Source organism: Prosopis cineraria, unplaced genomic scaffold (genome assembly GCF_029017545.1).
Source record: "Prosopis cineraria cultivar Desert tree isolate PC_DT_omini unplaced genomic scaffold, ASM2901754v1 PC12, whole genome shotgun sequence".
Lineage (NCBI taxonomy): Eukaryota > Viridiplantae > Streptophyta > Magnoliopsida > Fabales > Fabaceae > Prosopis > Prosopis cineraria.
This window is the reverse complement of record NW_026555343.1, coordinates 16,973,775-16,986,829: the sequence shown is the minus strand read 5'-3', so window position 1 is coordinate 16,986,829 and position 13,055 is coordinate 16,973,775. Positions and strand designations below refer to the sequence as shown.

Sequence of the window (13,055 nt, the reverse complement as noted above, 5' to 3'; positions counted from 1 at the left end):
GAAGCGTAATATAGTCAAACGATTTTAAAAGCCACAGCTTTATAACCCTGAAAATAGGCCATACGCTGTGGTGTACAACACATGTGCTGTGGCATCTAACATAGAACCATGTGCTCTATTTCATACTTTATCATGCGCTACGGCGTACCTATTTGAAATTTTGCTGTCATTTTGACAGTAAAAATGATGAACTTCCAAGGTACACCATTTTAACATCTGACATCTGATTAGAGTGATTCAAGCACCCATACGAAGCTTATAACATGTACTAGCTAATGGAATAAGTTTGGACCTAATCTGATGGTTTGATCTAAAATTAAACACTCGGGGTGCAAAAAGCTGCTTTTTTAAAAAAAACTTACATTCTAAGTGCTCAATTCTTACGCCTTATCCCATTAGACTACTTCAAGCCTTGAACCAAGTCTAAAAGGACTATATACACCTAATTAACATCATACATATCAAATGTCACATTAATAGCCCATTTTGGCTTCTTAAAGCCATATTATACACTTGTGGTCTTATATGAGGAAAAACATATATATAACATAAAAAACACATATACAACTAGGTTTTTTCCACTTTCAACCCTCTGATTCTTAAATATAGGGCTCCACCTCACCATTTGTGTCAATTTCTTACCATTTATGTTAAATTCTCATACAATCAATATAATTCACATTTAACTCACAATCAATACACAATCATCACACACACACACACACACATTAATGGAACAAGTTACAACATTATATGCTTTCTTGTTCACATTTAAGCCTACACATGTACCCTCCACTGGGGCACCCTCTACATAATGCAACATCATATATATATATATATAAGCAAGCTCCACAATACAACTCACTTTCTCATATTCACATACATATATTTATCCTAGTTGGCAACTCAACTTAAATAACACATTATACATTCATATTTACTCAATGATAATCATAACACTACCAATCAAAGCTATTCTTTTCTTGCTTCCTTTCTTGACCTTCTCAAGTTCTCTTCACCTGTGTTCAAAAGTAACGAAGTAAGACATACGTTCTAATAACTCGGAGGTAATCCCTATTACAGGTTAGTAAACAAAATCATAAGCAAGCGATAAAGTAGCATATATATAGTCATAAAACAGTAATATAGGAATATACAGGAATTTATTCTCATCAATTTGATTATGCTCATGCAATACAGTCTTGGTTTCCCCTAGTAGAGTAAACTTTACACCCAGTTAGACCCTTCACTCATAAAGAACAAGGCCTACTATACTATTGCTCAGACTAGGTCATTTTTGTATAAGTGGTCTCCTATGTCCATCATGGTAGAGTCAAGCTCCACACTCTAGATCATCAGGACTTCTTAGCCTTATACAGAGTAAGACAATGGCCCTTTACCCTAGCCTAGGGTAATCTTATAGATCATTCAATATCCTAGGTCTGTCGTGGTGGAGTCAAGCTCTATGCTTTGGATCATTGAGACTTCTTCTCCTAGGTCCATCTTGAAAAAGTCAAGCTTTACACTTTAAATTATTAGAACTTCTTGGACCTCTTCAAGATAAGGCCGCATTTCCCTTTACCATAATCGAAGGTATATCTCACAGATGCGATGCATGTTAGTACACGTGCCATCTAAAATTCATTTCAATCAATACTCACATACCTACATGCATATACTTTCACAATATTGTTACTCCATCAGTCCACAATATAATACACGTAGTTATGTCAAAATACTTATAAACAATTTAACAAACAAACAAGTAAAATGATTTTCTAGTTACCTTTAACCCTTACTACTAAGGGTTACCAATCACACTAAGCTCCCATAGGTGTAGATTCTCACGAGAAACTTTCCAGGTTCTCAATCTACATAACACAGTGCCTCTTAGTCAATTTTCAACACAATTCATAGTCATTCATTTAGCTAAATCAAATCCCTTAACACATAAAACAGTTTTAAAGAACCCTTTTCAATTCACTTATCCATTATTTATTATCATTAGCCCTATAAGCTATTCAAACAACTATAACAACTCCTTAACACATTCATTTCACCAATTTCATCTTATTGACCTAACTTTTAGGCTATTTTGAGCCTAAATGCTTAAAACTCAACTATTTAACTCTATACTAGTCACGAAACCTTAGTTCTGTATTTGATATCTCATTTTAACTTTTTCTTTTAGATAATAACACCTTAGAATCTCAGGGTTTGATTTCTCAACTAATGAAATTCAATGAAAAAGGGGTAGAATTGAAGCATAGGGCTACACGTTACTGACTCAGCAAGTTACAGATTAAAGAAGACTCTAGACTTTAAGTTATGGCTTGCCCTAGTAGATCCATAACTTGCCCACCTCTCATGCACATCTTCCCCTATTTCTCTTCGTCTTTCATGATCTGACTTAACCTTTAAGTAAAAATTCTACACCATGTGCCATAGTGCACGTAGCTTTTGTTGTTGTGCATGGCATAGTGAGAAAAATCTTACTTGTGCTCGCGTTAACCCTTGGATCATCTTTCTACCCTTCAATCCTATCCTTATAATACCCAATCAATACAAATCATCAACTCAACATCTAAATCACAATCAATCCCCTAATTACTAATTTATCCCTGATTAGCAACTAGTTTCTAGGATTGAAATTCAAGATGTTACAGCTAACAAGTAGGGAAAGGTGAAGTAGGGTTAGGTAAAGGATATAGGTTAGAGTTTAAGGGCCCAATAAGAGAAGGTAAATTAAGATGGAGCATAGGATGGGGTTGATTATGATTGGGCTAGGAAAAAATGGTGTTTGGGCTGAGGAAAAGGAAGTGAGTTTCATCAAAAAATCATATTGTGAGGAATAGAGGCAGCCCATTGTGATATGAAGACACAGGTACCTAAGATGATGTGGTGCATAGCCTAAGAATACATAAAGAGTTGGACATTGAGCCAATTTATTTAGTGTATACAATCTGATATTTGGCAAACAAGCTATGCCAAAAAATTTTAAAATATTACAATTGGGTGGTTGATAAAAGAGAAGTTCATATGGGCTTTTATTATGTAAAGTTAGGCTTAGCAACCAGCTAAGAAGGTATAAGGCTGTGGTAAAGGAAAAATTCCAATAAGGTTGAGGGATTTGACTGTGAGACATGAGTGCTAGACTAATTCCAACAATTATTCTGTGGTATCTTTCAACAGTGCCATTTTTTGTATGTGTGTGTGGGGACATGTAATGCGATGATAGATGCTTAATGACTGGAGGTCTTTGTGGAGAGAATAAAATACACCACCCTAATTAGATCAAAAAGATCAAATGTAAGTGTTAAAGTGGGTGAAAAAAAGCTGATGAAATTGATGAAAATTTTTACAAACTTCATCTTTAGTTTTAATTGGATAAAACTAGATATATCTAGAGTAATCATTAATAAAGCTAACATAATATTTACAACCAGTAACATAAATGGTTGGGGATGGACCCTATACATAATAAAAAACTAGCTAAAAAGAAAACATAGAGTAATAAGGAGAGAGCGATGATGATAGATGATGAATTTTTTAAATGTAGAAGGTAGGGCATTGTTGAGAAACTTTATAAGTGGTGACAATAAGAGAGTATTGGTAAAGAACATGTTGAATTGTGTGGAGTGCAGGGTAGCTAAGATAATTGTGCTATTAAGTGAGGGATGTCCATGTACTTGAATGAGTAGCTAGGATGTTGTTGATAGAGAGAGAATACATTTTGTTATGGCTTAGATTCTGAAGTAAGAGTTTCTTTGTTTGTTCATCCTTTACACAAAAAGAATGAGAGTGAAACTCAAAAAACACATTATTGTCAAGACAAAATTGGTGAAAACTTAAGAAATTTTTGGTAATAGTAGGAGTATGTAAAAGATGAGATAGTAAAAATTTTCTAAAAGAGTCAGTAGGAGCTAATGCCTTGATGGTATATTAGCATAGGAGAACCAACACTGAGTTATATAGCATCAGTGCCTTGGTAAGAGTCAACATGAAGATTAAGGTTGGAAGGGTTATAGGTGACATAGTATGAAGCTCCTTTATCAGGGTACTAGAGGGAATCATTGAGTATTAGTAGTCTAAGTAATGAGTTGCTATAGTAGGAGGTGGTAGAGCTTGTAAGGTTCAATTGTAGTGTTGAAAATAGTTGTACATAGTATGGCTATATTTTTTACAAAGCTAACATGATAGGTTAGAGTCAAGTTGAAAAGTAGAGTAGTGTCCACCACATTATGTATAGTTACTACATCCTCTGTATGGTCCTTTATATCCTTAACTATGACTAAAGTAATGTTGTTAGCCACTTCCACAGCCTCCATGAGTAGGTAGGGCTGGAGGGAAGAAATTGGTAGAAACCCTATTGACAGTATTACTAGTGATATTAACAAGAAAAGAGATGGAATCTTGTCGAGTCATACGAGCCTTAAAGGTAATCAGATGGCTTAAAATTTCTTCAATATTTAGAGTATGTCATTGGGTAGTAATGAAAGTCACTATGGTATTGAAATTTGAACCCAAAGTAGCAATAACATAAGTGATAAAATTATCATCGGCAATAGGTTTCTCGACAGTAGTAAGAGAATCAGCAAGGATGGTGGCTTTGGGAATGGTACTCAAAGATGGTTTCTCCTAATTTTTTAAGAGTTATGACCTATTGATGAACATGAACAACCTAAGCTTGTGTTTTATAGAGATAATAATGTGTCAAGAGCTACCTATATAGTATGGAAGGTTTTGTGACGAAGGACTTAAGGAATTAATTTTTTTCAAAAAGAAAGGCTATGAGATAGACAAGACTTAGTTGGTCTTGTTTAAACCAATGAAGATAAGATTGGTTTAAGAGGCCAGAGGGAGTTTGTGTGGTGGAAAAGGAATAGAGCCATTGCTATACCTAAATAACTGTTGACCTTGTAACTACAATTGAAGTTGGACTCTTTATGAGGTAGTTATCTTTAATGACTTTTATAATGATGAAATGGTTGAAGTTAGTAGGATGAGTGGATACTGATGAGTAATTTAATAGTGGTGAAATAGTACTGGAAGTACTAAAGGATAGTGTAGTTCCCATACTAACTTATGTCACTACTATGATACAATGTTAGAATATACATGAAGAAAGTGAATAAAAGGATGACATAGTAATACTGAATGAATACTCAAATATGTTTCCATATATACAGTGCATACAAAGGGTTCATGTATTTCTAGGAAGACTACTCCAATACAAATGAGACACGTGTTATATTCAAAATAATCTAGAAAATATTGTGCTTGTCACGTGATATTGGTAGTCTTTATGGATGGTCTAATAAGGTTAAATGGCAATTTGAACCATTAATTATAGGCCTAAGGTCGATTTGAATCTTGAACTCATATTTGTTTCATTTTGCACCCTAAATAATTAGGCCCTTACTGTTAATTTGAACTAAACAACCATTACGTTAAGCTGTGGGCCCCATATCACATATAGATGAAGACTAGCTTTCCCTTTCCTTGTCACTCTCTCATTGCCCCCTCTCCTTCTTTCTCTCTTAGCAACCAACTTGTTTCCTATATGCTTCATGAAATGCTGGCAAGGGAAAAATGATGATTCTGACAATAAAGCCAACTTGTCCAATATATTTCCTCTACACTTCATGAAGCACCATATTCAAGCTCTTAAACCATATCCCCTGTAAAGCATAGCCAATAAAGTAATAGCTTGTGAGTAGATGATGCAGGTTGATTTGGAAGAGGAAATGGATTGAAACTAAGGCAAATGATCATTGATTGCTTCATACAAGTCCAAACTCCTTAATATATTCATATATATTCATATTTATGACTTATGAAAAAGGAGAAGGTTGTTTTTTTTCGTCAGAGTTCTTGAATAAAGTATAAATGTATATTCTTGGATGATAGTGATGGTTGATCGGATAGAGAGAAAGGATTTGGTTTTAGGGTCTCTTTGATAGTACTAGCAAGAGGATGAGGAATACGAGTTAATGATGGAAGAAAATTAAAAGAACCTTGAGGAGGAGAACTGCAACAGGATGAAGGAAAGAAAGAGGTGAGAGGAACATGATGATGAGTTTGTTGAAGCTCACTGGCTTCTTTCCTTATTATTGCAAAAACAAAGGGTTTGTGATGACTCCTAATATTTTCTTAATTTTCACTTGCAATTTTATTAAAAAAGGGGTCACCTAGGTGTTTTTATTGACTAATTGGGTGTACATTTATAAGAGATTAAGGAAATTTGGTGATAAGTAGGTAATGTTTAATATAGAGAGGTATTGGGCCAATTTTCTACACTAATTCATGTGTCTTTTATTTCAAAAATAGCCTAAGGTGGAAGCTGAAGTCCAAGAAGGAAAATCTAAAAAAAAAATTCTACACAGGTCATGTTCATTGCAATAAAAAAGTATTTAGCTACAACAAAGCATGAATTTTAGTAAAATGCTAGCTTTGATCTTCAACCAATTTTAAGGGTTTTTAAGCATCATTTTTTATAGTTCTGAACCTCAAGCAGCTAAAGCACGTCAAGGTAAAGGAAAAGAGCTAAAAGAGGTTTGCAAAAGCTTGGGTTTAATGAAAAATCAAGAGTTTACCGCAAGATTTCTCTGATTAAGTATTTGTTCTCTTGCTTCTCTTTATTTTGATGTGTCTATTGTTGAGATTTTCTATAATTAGAGTCATATGTGGTTAATTTTCTATTAATCTAGGGTAGCTATGATCTAATTCTTGGATTAGAACATGTTTGAACTATTTATTTGAGATTAATATTAGTTTTGTTTACTTAATCTAGTATTTGCTTGTCTATTTAATGCTTTGTTGTCACACCCTAAAAGTAAAAAGGTGACTGACATGGTATGTGAACCATAATATATGTTCCTTAAGCCTTAAATCAAGAAAATTATTACAATTTTTTTCCTTTTTTGTTAAGGAAAGAAGTCGAAAGGCATAGCAAGCCACTAGAAAACCAAGTTTAATAGACTTAGCCCAAAAAACATGCAAATTGTTCCATTTCTAAAACATAGTTATATTTGCATCGGGATGATATTTATATTCTAACGAGATTTTTAATATTTTGTAGAAATTTTAGTAAAACCTTCCTTTTAAATAGGACCTCTCAAAAGTTCTACAACACAATTTTTCAAATAGAATATCACAAAAATCAAGAACTTAGCTCCATCCAGCTAGCAGACAGAGTATATAACAAAATAAGGACTCCTAATTATAGCCTATATGGAGCATCTAATCATATTTTCAAAACAAAATTGATAAATTTCATAATTACATAAAAAAGGAGACATTTTTGAAACAAATCTCCACCTACTTAGCAATAAATCCCTCAGTGGTCAGCAAGATGTTCAGTGTCAGCTAATGAATCTAAAATCAAAATATTTTTTCAATGAATATCCCAACATTAAAGGGTATATATATAATAATAATGACATAATCAAGAATTCAATGGAAATATCCATTTGAAAACAAATTAGTTGTACCTCAAAGGCCACATATTTCTACACAAAAATTATATAAATCATCTGTGTATAGATTCAAATAATAATGACATAGCATTCAAATTTCACTTCAGTCTGCAATATATATATATATGTATGTATGTATGTATGTATGTATGTATGTATGTATGTATGTATGTATTCAAACAATCAAGCAACATGACTCATTTAACAAATACCAATAATCTTGAATAAATAGTAAGTTTCAAAATTTAATTTTTAGCAAGACTAAATTAAAATGATTAACAAACCTGAATACATAATCCATGAGAGTAAGTCACCCACAAGCATGGCTTAAAGAATGAAATAATTGAACATAGTTAGAAGCCACGAAACAATTACAAGCATAGCCTACGAATAACAAGCATGAGTACTTAAGTCATGAATAGCAAGCATGAGTACTAAATTCACAAATAGCAAACATGAGCACGATACTCACGAATACCAAACTAGTTAGAATTTAATCATAGCGTGCCAAAGGCTAATGAAACCACCATTAGCAACTAACATTTTGATTCAATCCCAAAATTTAAATCAAGTATGCATAGGTTTATGAATCAACATTTTATCTCTTCACATCACAATCATTGTAAAATAATATTATTTATGTTCTCTCATACACGAACAATAATAACCCTATATCAAAAACATTATCGTATGTTAAATAATTAAAGATATTCAATAATAAAACAACTCTATCTTTCTTGTAAAAATGAAAGTAATTTCTTTTAAAATAGTTAGTATTAGGAATTGAAGTTATGTTAATGCACATGTGAAAATACTCTAACAATATTAAAATAGAATTAGCTTATAAATTAATTGTGACACTATCTACTTATCATTAGTACATCCAAGTACCAAAATTCATTCCTTAAAATTTCAATTAAATCTTTCCTGAAAAACCCTATTCAATAATAAGAAAATTTAGCGCCCTTTACCCGATTTAATAAACTCCCTTCTAATATTAACAACACCATAATCAACTAACTTCTCAAGTTAATCCAATTTGCAACTTAGATTCGTCAATCCTTACAAAACACACACACACACACACTCTCTCTCTCTCTCTCTCTCTCTCTCTCTCTCTCACACTTCTATTCAAGGCTTTGTTTATATTATACATGTCTTCCCAACTCTTCTCAATCACATGTATCTAAGTTTTAATCAAAGTGTAAATACAAGCATGCACATGTAACTTAGTTGCTCTATTAATCAAAAAATACTTCTATTACCCACTTTATCCAACAACTTAATTACACTCCATAATAAAGTCATAAAATAGAACCATATTTATAAATTATACTTCAACCTTGCTATTTCCAAAATTCAACTTATCATACATTAGCTCATAATAAAATTTCTTTGCAATTCACAAATTAAACTTTGCTAAATAGCATCTTGAATTAGCCATGCTTCTCATCATAATCAATAGAATTTTAGAAAATGTATAATCAAGAAAAACTCTTCTAACAAGTATTTTATCAAACACCTCATAGGCCTGAATCTTCAAATCTTAATACTAAGCTCTTCTCTTCAAATCTCATCCCAACAATTTTTCCAAACAATTCTACAATGTCAATATTTGAATTAATCCAGCTTGCTTAGATTTAAACCACCTGCACATTCACACAGCACATTGAAATAGAGAGGAAGGATCAATTTCACAATAATCAATTCTCACCCATATGCACAAATCCAGTAAAGAGGGACAAATTTTACAACTTCAACCACTAAAACACACACGCACAAAAATAACAAGAAGAAGGTTCTATAAGTTCCTTATCTCAACCCAAGCACGATAAACTAAAGGAGCAATTTGAAGGTCCTTTAAAACTAGACTAACATTGCAAGTAGGAGAAAAGATGGTTGTGAAGTGAAGAACAAAAGGAAGGAGTTGTGGTTGTTCAATGCTACCCGTACAGAAATGAATGAAGGTGATGCATTGTAGGGGAGGAGGAGATTTTTGTCACACCCTTGCAGCTACTTGGACAGAGGAGAAAGAAGAAAGCCTTAGCATTGTCACAGTTGCTGGATAGAGGAAGAAAAAGGAAGATCAGAGAAGAAGTAGAAGGTTATAATCTAAGGCTTTCTTTCACTCTCAATATCCAAGTGGAATCGAAGGGAAAATGGAGAATAGGATGCCTCCCAATCTTTAGCTCTGATTCTCTTTTTTCTTTAAGACCCCAAGGGTAAAATGGTAGTTTTTGTAAAACTAATAGCAAAATAAAAATCCCTTTTTTGCACTAAGACGGTTTGAACTTGGGACCTAATAGTTATATAGTTGGCACATACTCCACTAGACCACCAATCCCTTTTATTAAACTTACTCAAAAATTAATAAAAATACATTCAAAATAGCTAACCATAAAGTTTATTTTTATCAAAATATTTGGGTTATTACATTGGCCATTGTTAAGTATGAATTTGAGGTTTTAGGTTCTAACTTGGAGGAAAGGAATCTAAATTGAACGATTAATTGAGTAATGTGAGATTAGAATTTATTCTAATTTGCCGATAGTATAAGAATTTACCTATTGATCCTATATAATTATTTTAGAGTGAATTTTTGTTTTTGTGCTTGTTGAGTAATTGTGTTGGAATAACATTTCTTAATTCAAGAGAAGGAGTAATTAATTGAAAGATAATTATTCTTATTAATAGTACTCTAGATTAACAAACTAATATTAAGTGTATTTAATTGGGTAATTGCATGCTTTATGAATTTAAGAAGAGATTAGCCATCTTAGTTGCCTTAAATGTTGTGGTTGCTAGAACTTTAATTTTAGTTATTTTTGTAAGGTCGCCCTTACTTATAAACCATTAATCATGGCAATCCTAAGACTAATCCAGTTAGATCACCATGTTTTGCAAATATTTTCAAAAATAGGATCTCAATTTTTTATATTTAGAAAATACTTAAATATCATTTAATAAGCATCAAATTAGAGTAAGATATCATTACAAAAGCATGAGATACTTTTTTAGGAGTCAAAGGACTCAAAACTAGTTAGAAAAAAATCAAGGAGTGAAAAGCAAGGGAACGAGCCATGGCATGTGTACATGCACTATAGCTGTTCCTTTTTTATGACATATGCCGCGGCGTGTTGCACAATATCAAACATAAACTTGCTATCATTTGATAATATTTAGGGGCAACATCCGACGTGCCTTATATCTTTGTTTGATATTCAATTGAGATGATCTACACATCTATGGAAAGCTCTTTTCATAAACTAGATAATGGCATAGATTTTTCTTCCAAATTATTTCACATCAAGAAATTAATTAATAATGATATAGTGTAAATTAAAGAAAAAAAATGAAACGAATATTTTGTTGAAAAACAGACAAGTCTTGAAATTTGAACACAGCTATAAAATAATTAGAACTTTTTGTTCTAAATGAATTATACATCACAGTTGGAACAGGGAAGGAATCTGGAATATATCCATTCAATTTTGACCAAAATTAGACATCCTATGATAAAAATACAGCGTGAGACTTAAAAAAGAAATTTATTGTTAAAGATAAATTAAAAGGCACACCACTATGAGAAATTAACTATAAAATATACTGAAGGGTTCGCATCTTTCTATTTGCCACTCAAATTTTTCCATTGAAGTGCTAAACTAGTGAGTGCCCTTGTAAAGGAACCATCTTTTCCAAGTGCTTTAACAGCATCATTCTTAAACACTTGAATTCTTTTATTAATCTCCTTGCCTTCGTCACCTTCCAAGACACTCTTTACAATTCTAGAAACTTCCTCCTTTTCCACAATCCCATTATTATTTTCATTCTCTTTTGGCCTTACGGCAATCTTCAATTCTTCAGTTAGAATCACTGCGTTCATTCTTTGCTCTGCAAACAGTGGCCACACAATCATTGGCTTTCCATAGAACACACCTTCTAGTGTGGAGTTCCAACCAGAGTGTGTCAAGAACCCACCAGTGGACTTGTGCCTCAGGACTTCAATTTGTGGGGCCCAAGATGGGACCACAAGACCACGATCTTTGGTCCTCTCATGGAATCCTTTTGGCAAGTAATCCAGTGGGTCCTCCTTTTGTGCGCACAAATAAGCCGAACTAGCAACCCTATTTGGAGCCCTCGTGGCCCACAAGAACTTGTGGCCACTCATCTCTAACCCTAAGGCTAGCTCATTAAGCTGTTCTTGTGACAGTGTTCCACCACTCCCAAAAGAAACATATAGAACAGAGTTTGGTGGTTGATTGTCTAACCATTTTAAACACAGTGAATCTGACTCGTTCAAGCTAGCCGATTCACTTTGTAAAATGGGTCCCAATGGATAAATTGGGGGGTATTTATGATTACTTTCTTGTAATGTTGTTATCACCTTCCTTTCCAAATCGATGTAGCTATTGAGTATGATACCATCCGCCAAATCCAATCCTTTACTGATATGAAGAATTGTTTTGTAGGATTCACTTGCTCTTTCTTGAACCGAGTCCATGAGATCCTTGCCTTGAAGAGCTACACAACCTACAAAAAGTATCAGGAGTAATATCCATTTTTAACTTGACCAATTAAATGTGTTAACATAACAAAAAATACACAAGAGATCAAAATATTAAAAAGAAAAGAAACAAATACAAAGATAGCTTGGAACCTGGAAGTTTCACGGGTCGTTGTAGCTCTGGAAACTCAGTAGAAGCGATTTCAAGATCCTTGTCCAGTTCGAGAAAATTGAGGTGAAAGCTCAGCGAAGCACCTGATGAAGCACAATAAGCGTATGTCTTGAGGTTAAATTGCTTTGCAACTTCTAATGCGTCCACTGAGAACACATCAGCAATCATAGCAACAAGGTGAGTTCGAGAATTCAGTGAGATCAAGGCCTGATGAAGTGAAGGAAGAGAGTATGTCACAGTGAGATTCATGTGTGTTACTGGATGAAAGGCATTGGGAGGCATGTCGTTTTGGTTGACTTGTGGAAGAACTGTGAATTCTATGTTTGCTGGAAGAGATTGGAGGATGGATAGTGTGGTTGACGAGGGCGGCGCACCAAATGTTGGGATGAGGAAAGTGACATGGAAGTCAGGGTGGTGAACGACGAGTCGTTTCGCTAGCTCAATGAGTGGAATGAGATGGCTGAAGCCCGGACATGGAACCATAACGACGCAAGGATCTCCTTTCTCCATGGAAGATTGGTAGTTTGGTGGATTCAGAGACTTGAATAGCTAGCAAGTGAGTTATAGTATATTTACAGGTTTTTGAGATGGTGGATGTCGATTTCTATTTATAGGAGGAGGAACGAATTAATCGGTTTAAGAAGAATGACAACACCAGCGATGTCAGAATAAGATCGGACCGATCGAAACTGGCTTATGGAATGGTCCGGTCAGGGTGTGTAGGACTGGGAGAAAAGTGCATAAAGCCAGTGAAACCTAGTAAAATCGGTGGAAATTAACCGATCAGAACTATCAAGAATCATTTTTCTATTTTTTTTAAAATATCAATAACCTAAAACTACGTTATTTTGTGTTTTTTATCTGTCTGGTGGTGGTTTTTCTTCATAGTTATATATATACA

General features: G+C 33.7%; 1 protein-coding gene across 1 annotated transcript; it reads right to left on the bottom strand.

Moving 5' to 3' along the window:
• Positions 1-10,865: 10,865 nt before the first annotated feature.
• LOC129289698 (hydroquinone glucosyltransferase-like) lies at positions 10,866-12,700 on the bottom strand. The gene is made up of 2 exons (XM_054926510.1): positions 12,136-12,700; positions 10,866-12,008 (listed from the first exon to the last, which is right to left on the bottom strand). The coding sequence occupies exons 1-2, from the start codon at positions 12,662-12,664 to the stop codon at positions 11,104-11,106; spliced, it is 1,434 nt and encodes a 477-aa protein (XP_054782485.1). The 5' UTR covers positions 12,665-12,700; the 3' UTR covers positions 10,866-11,103.
• Positions 12,701-13,055: the final 355 nt, after the last annotated feature.

Coding starts and splice junctions, on each gene's coding strand:
- LOC129289698 (XM_054926510.1), bottom strand. CDS start 12,664: ATGGAGAAAGGAGATCCTTGCGTCGTTATGGTTCCATGTCCGGGCTTC. Junction 12,009..12,135: donor ACGACCCGTGAAACTTCCAG/GTTCCAAGCTAT, acceptor TACTTTTTGTAG/GTTGTGTAGCTCTTCAAGGC.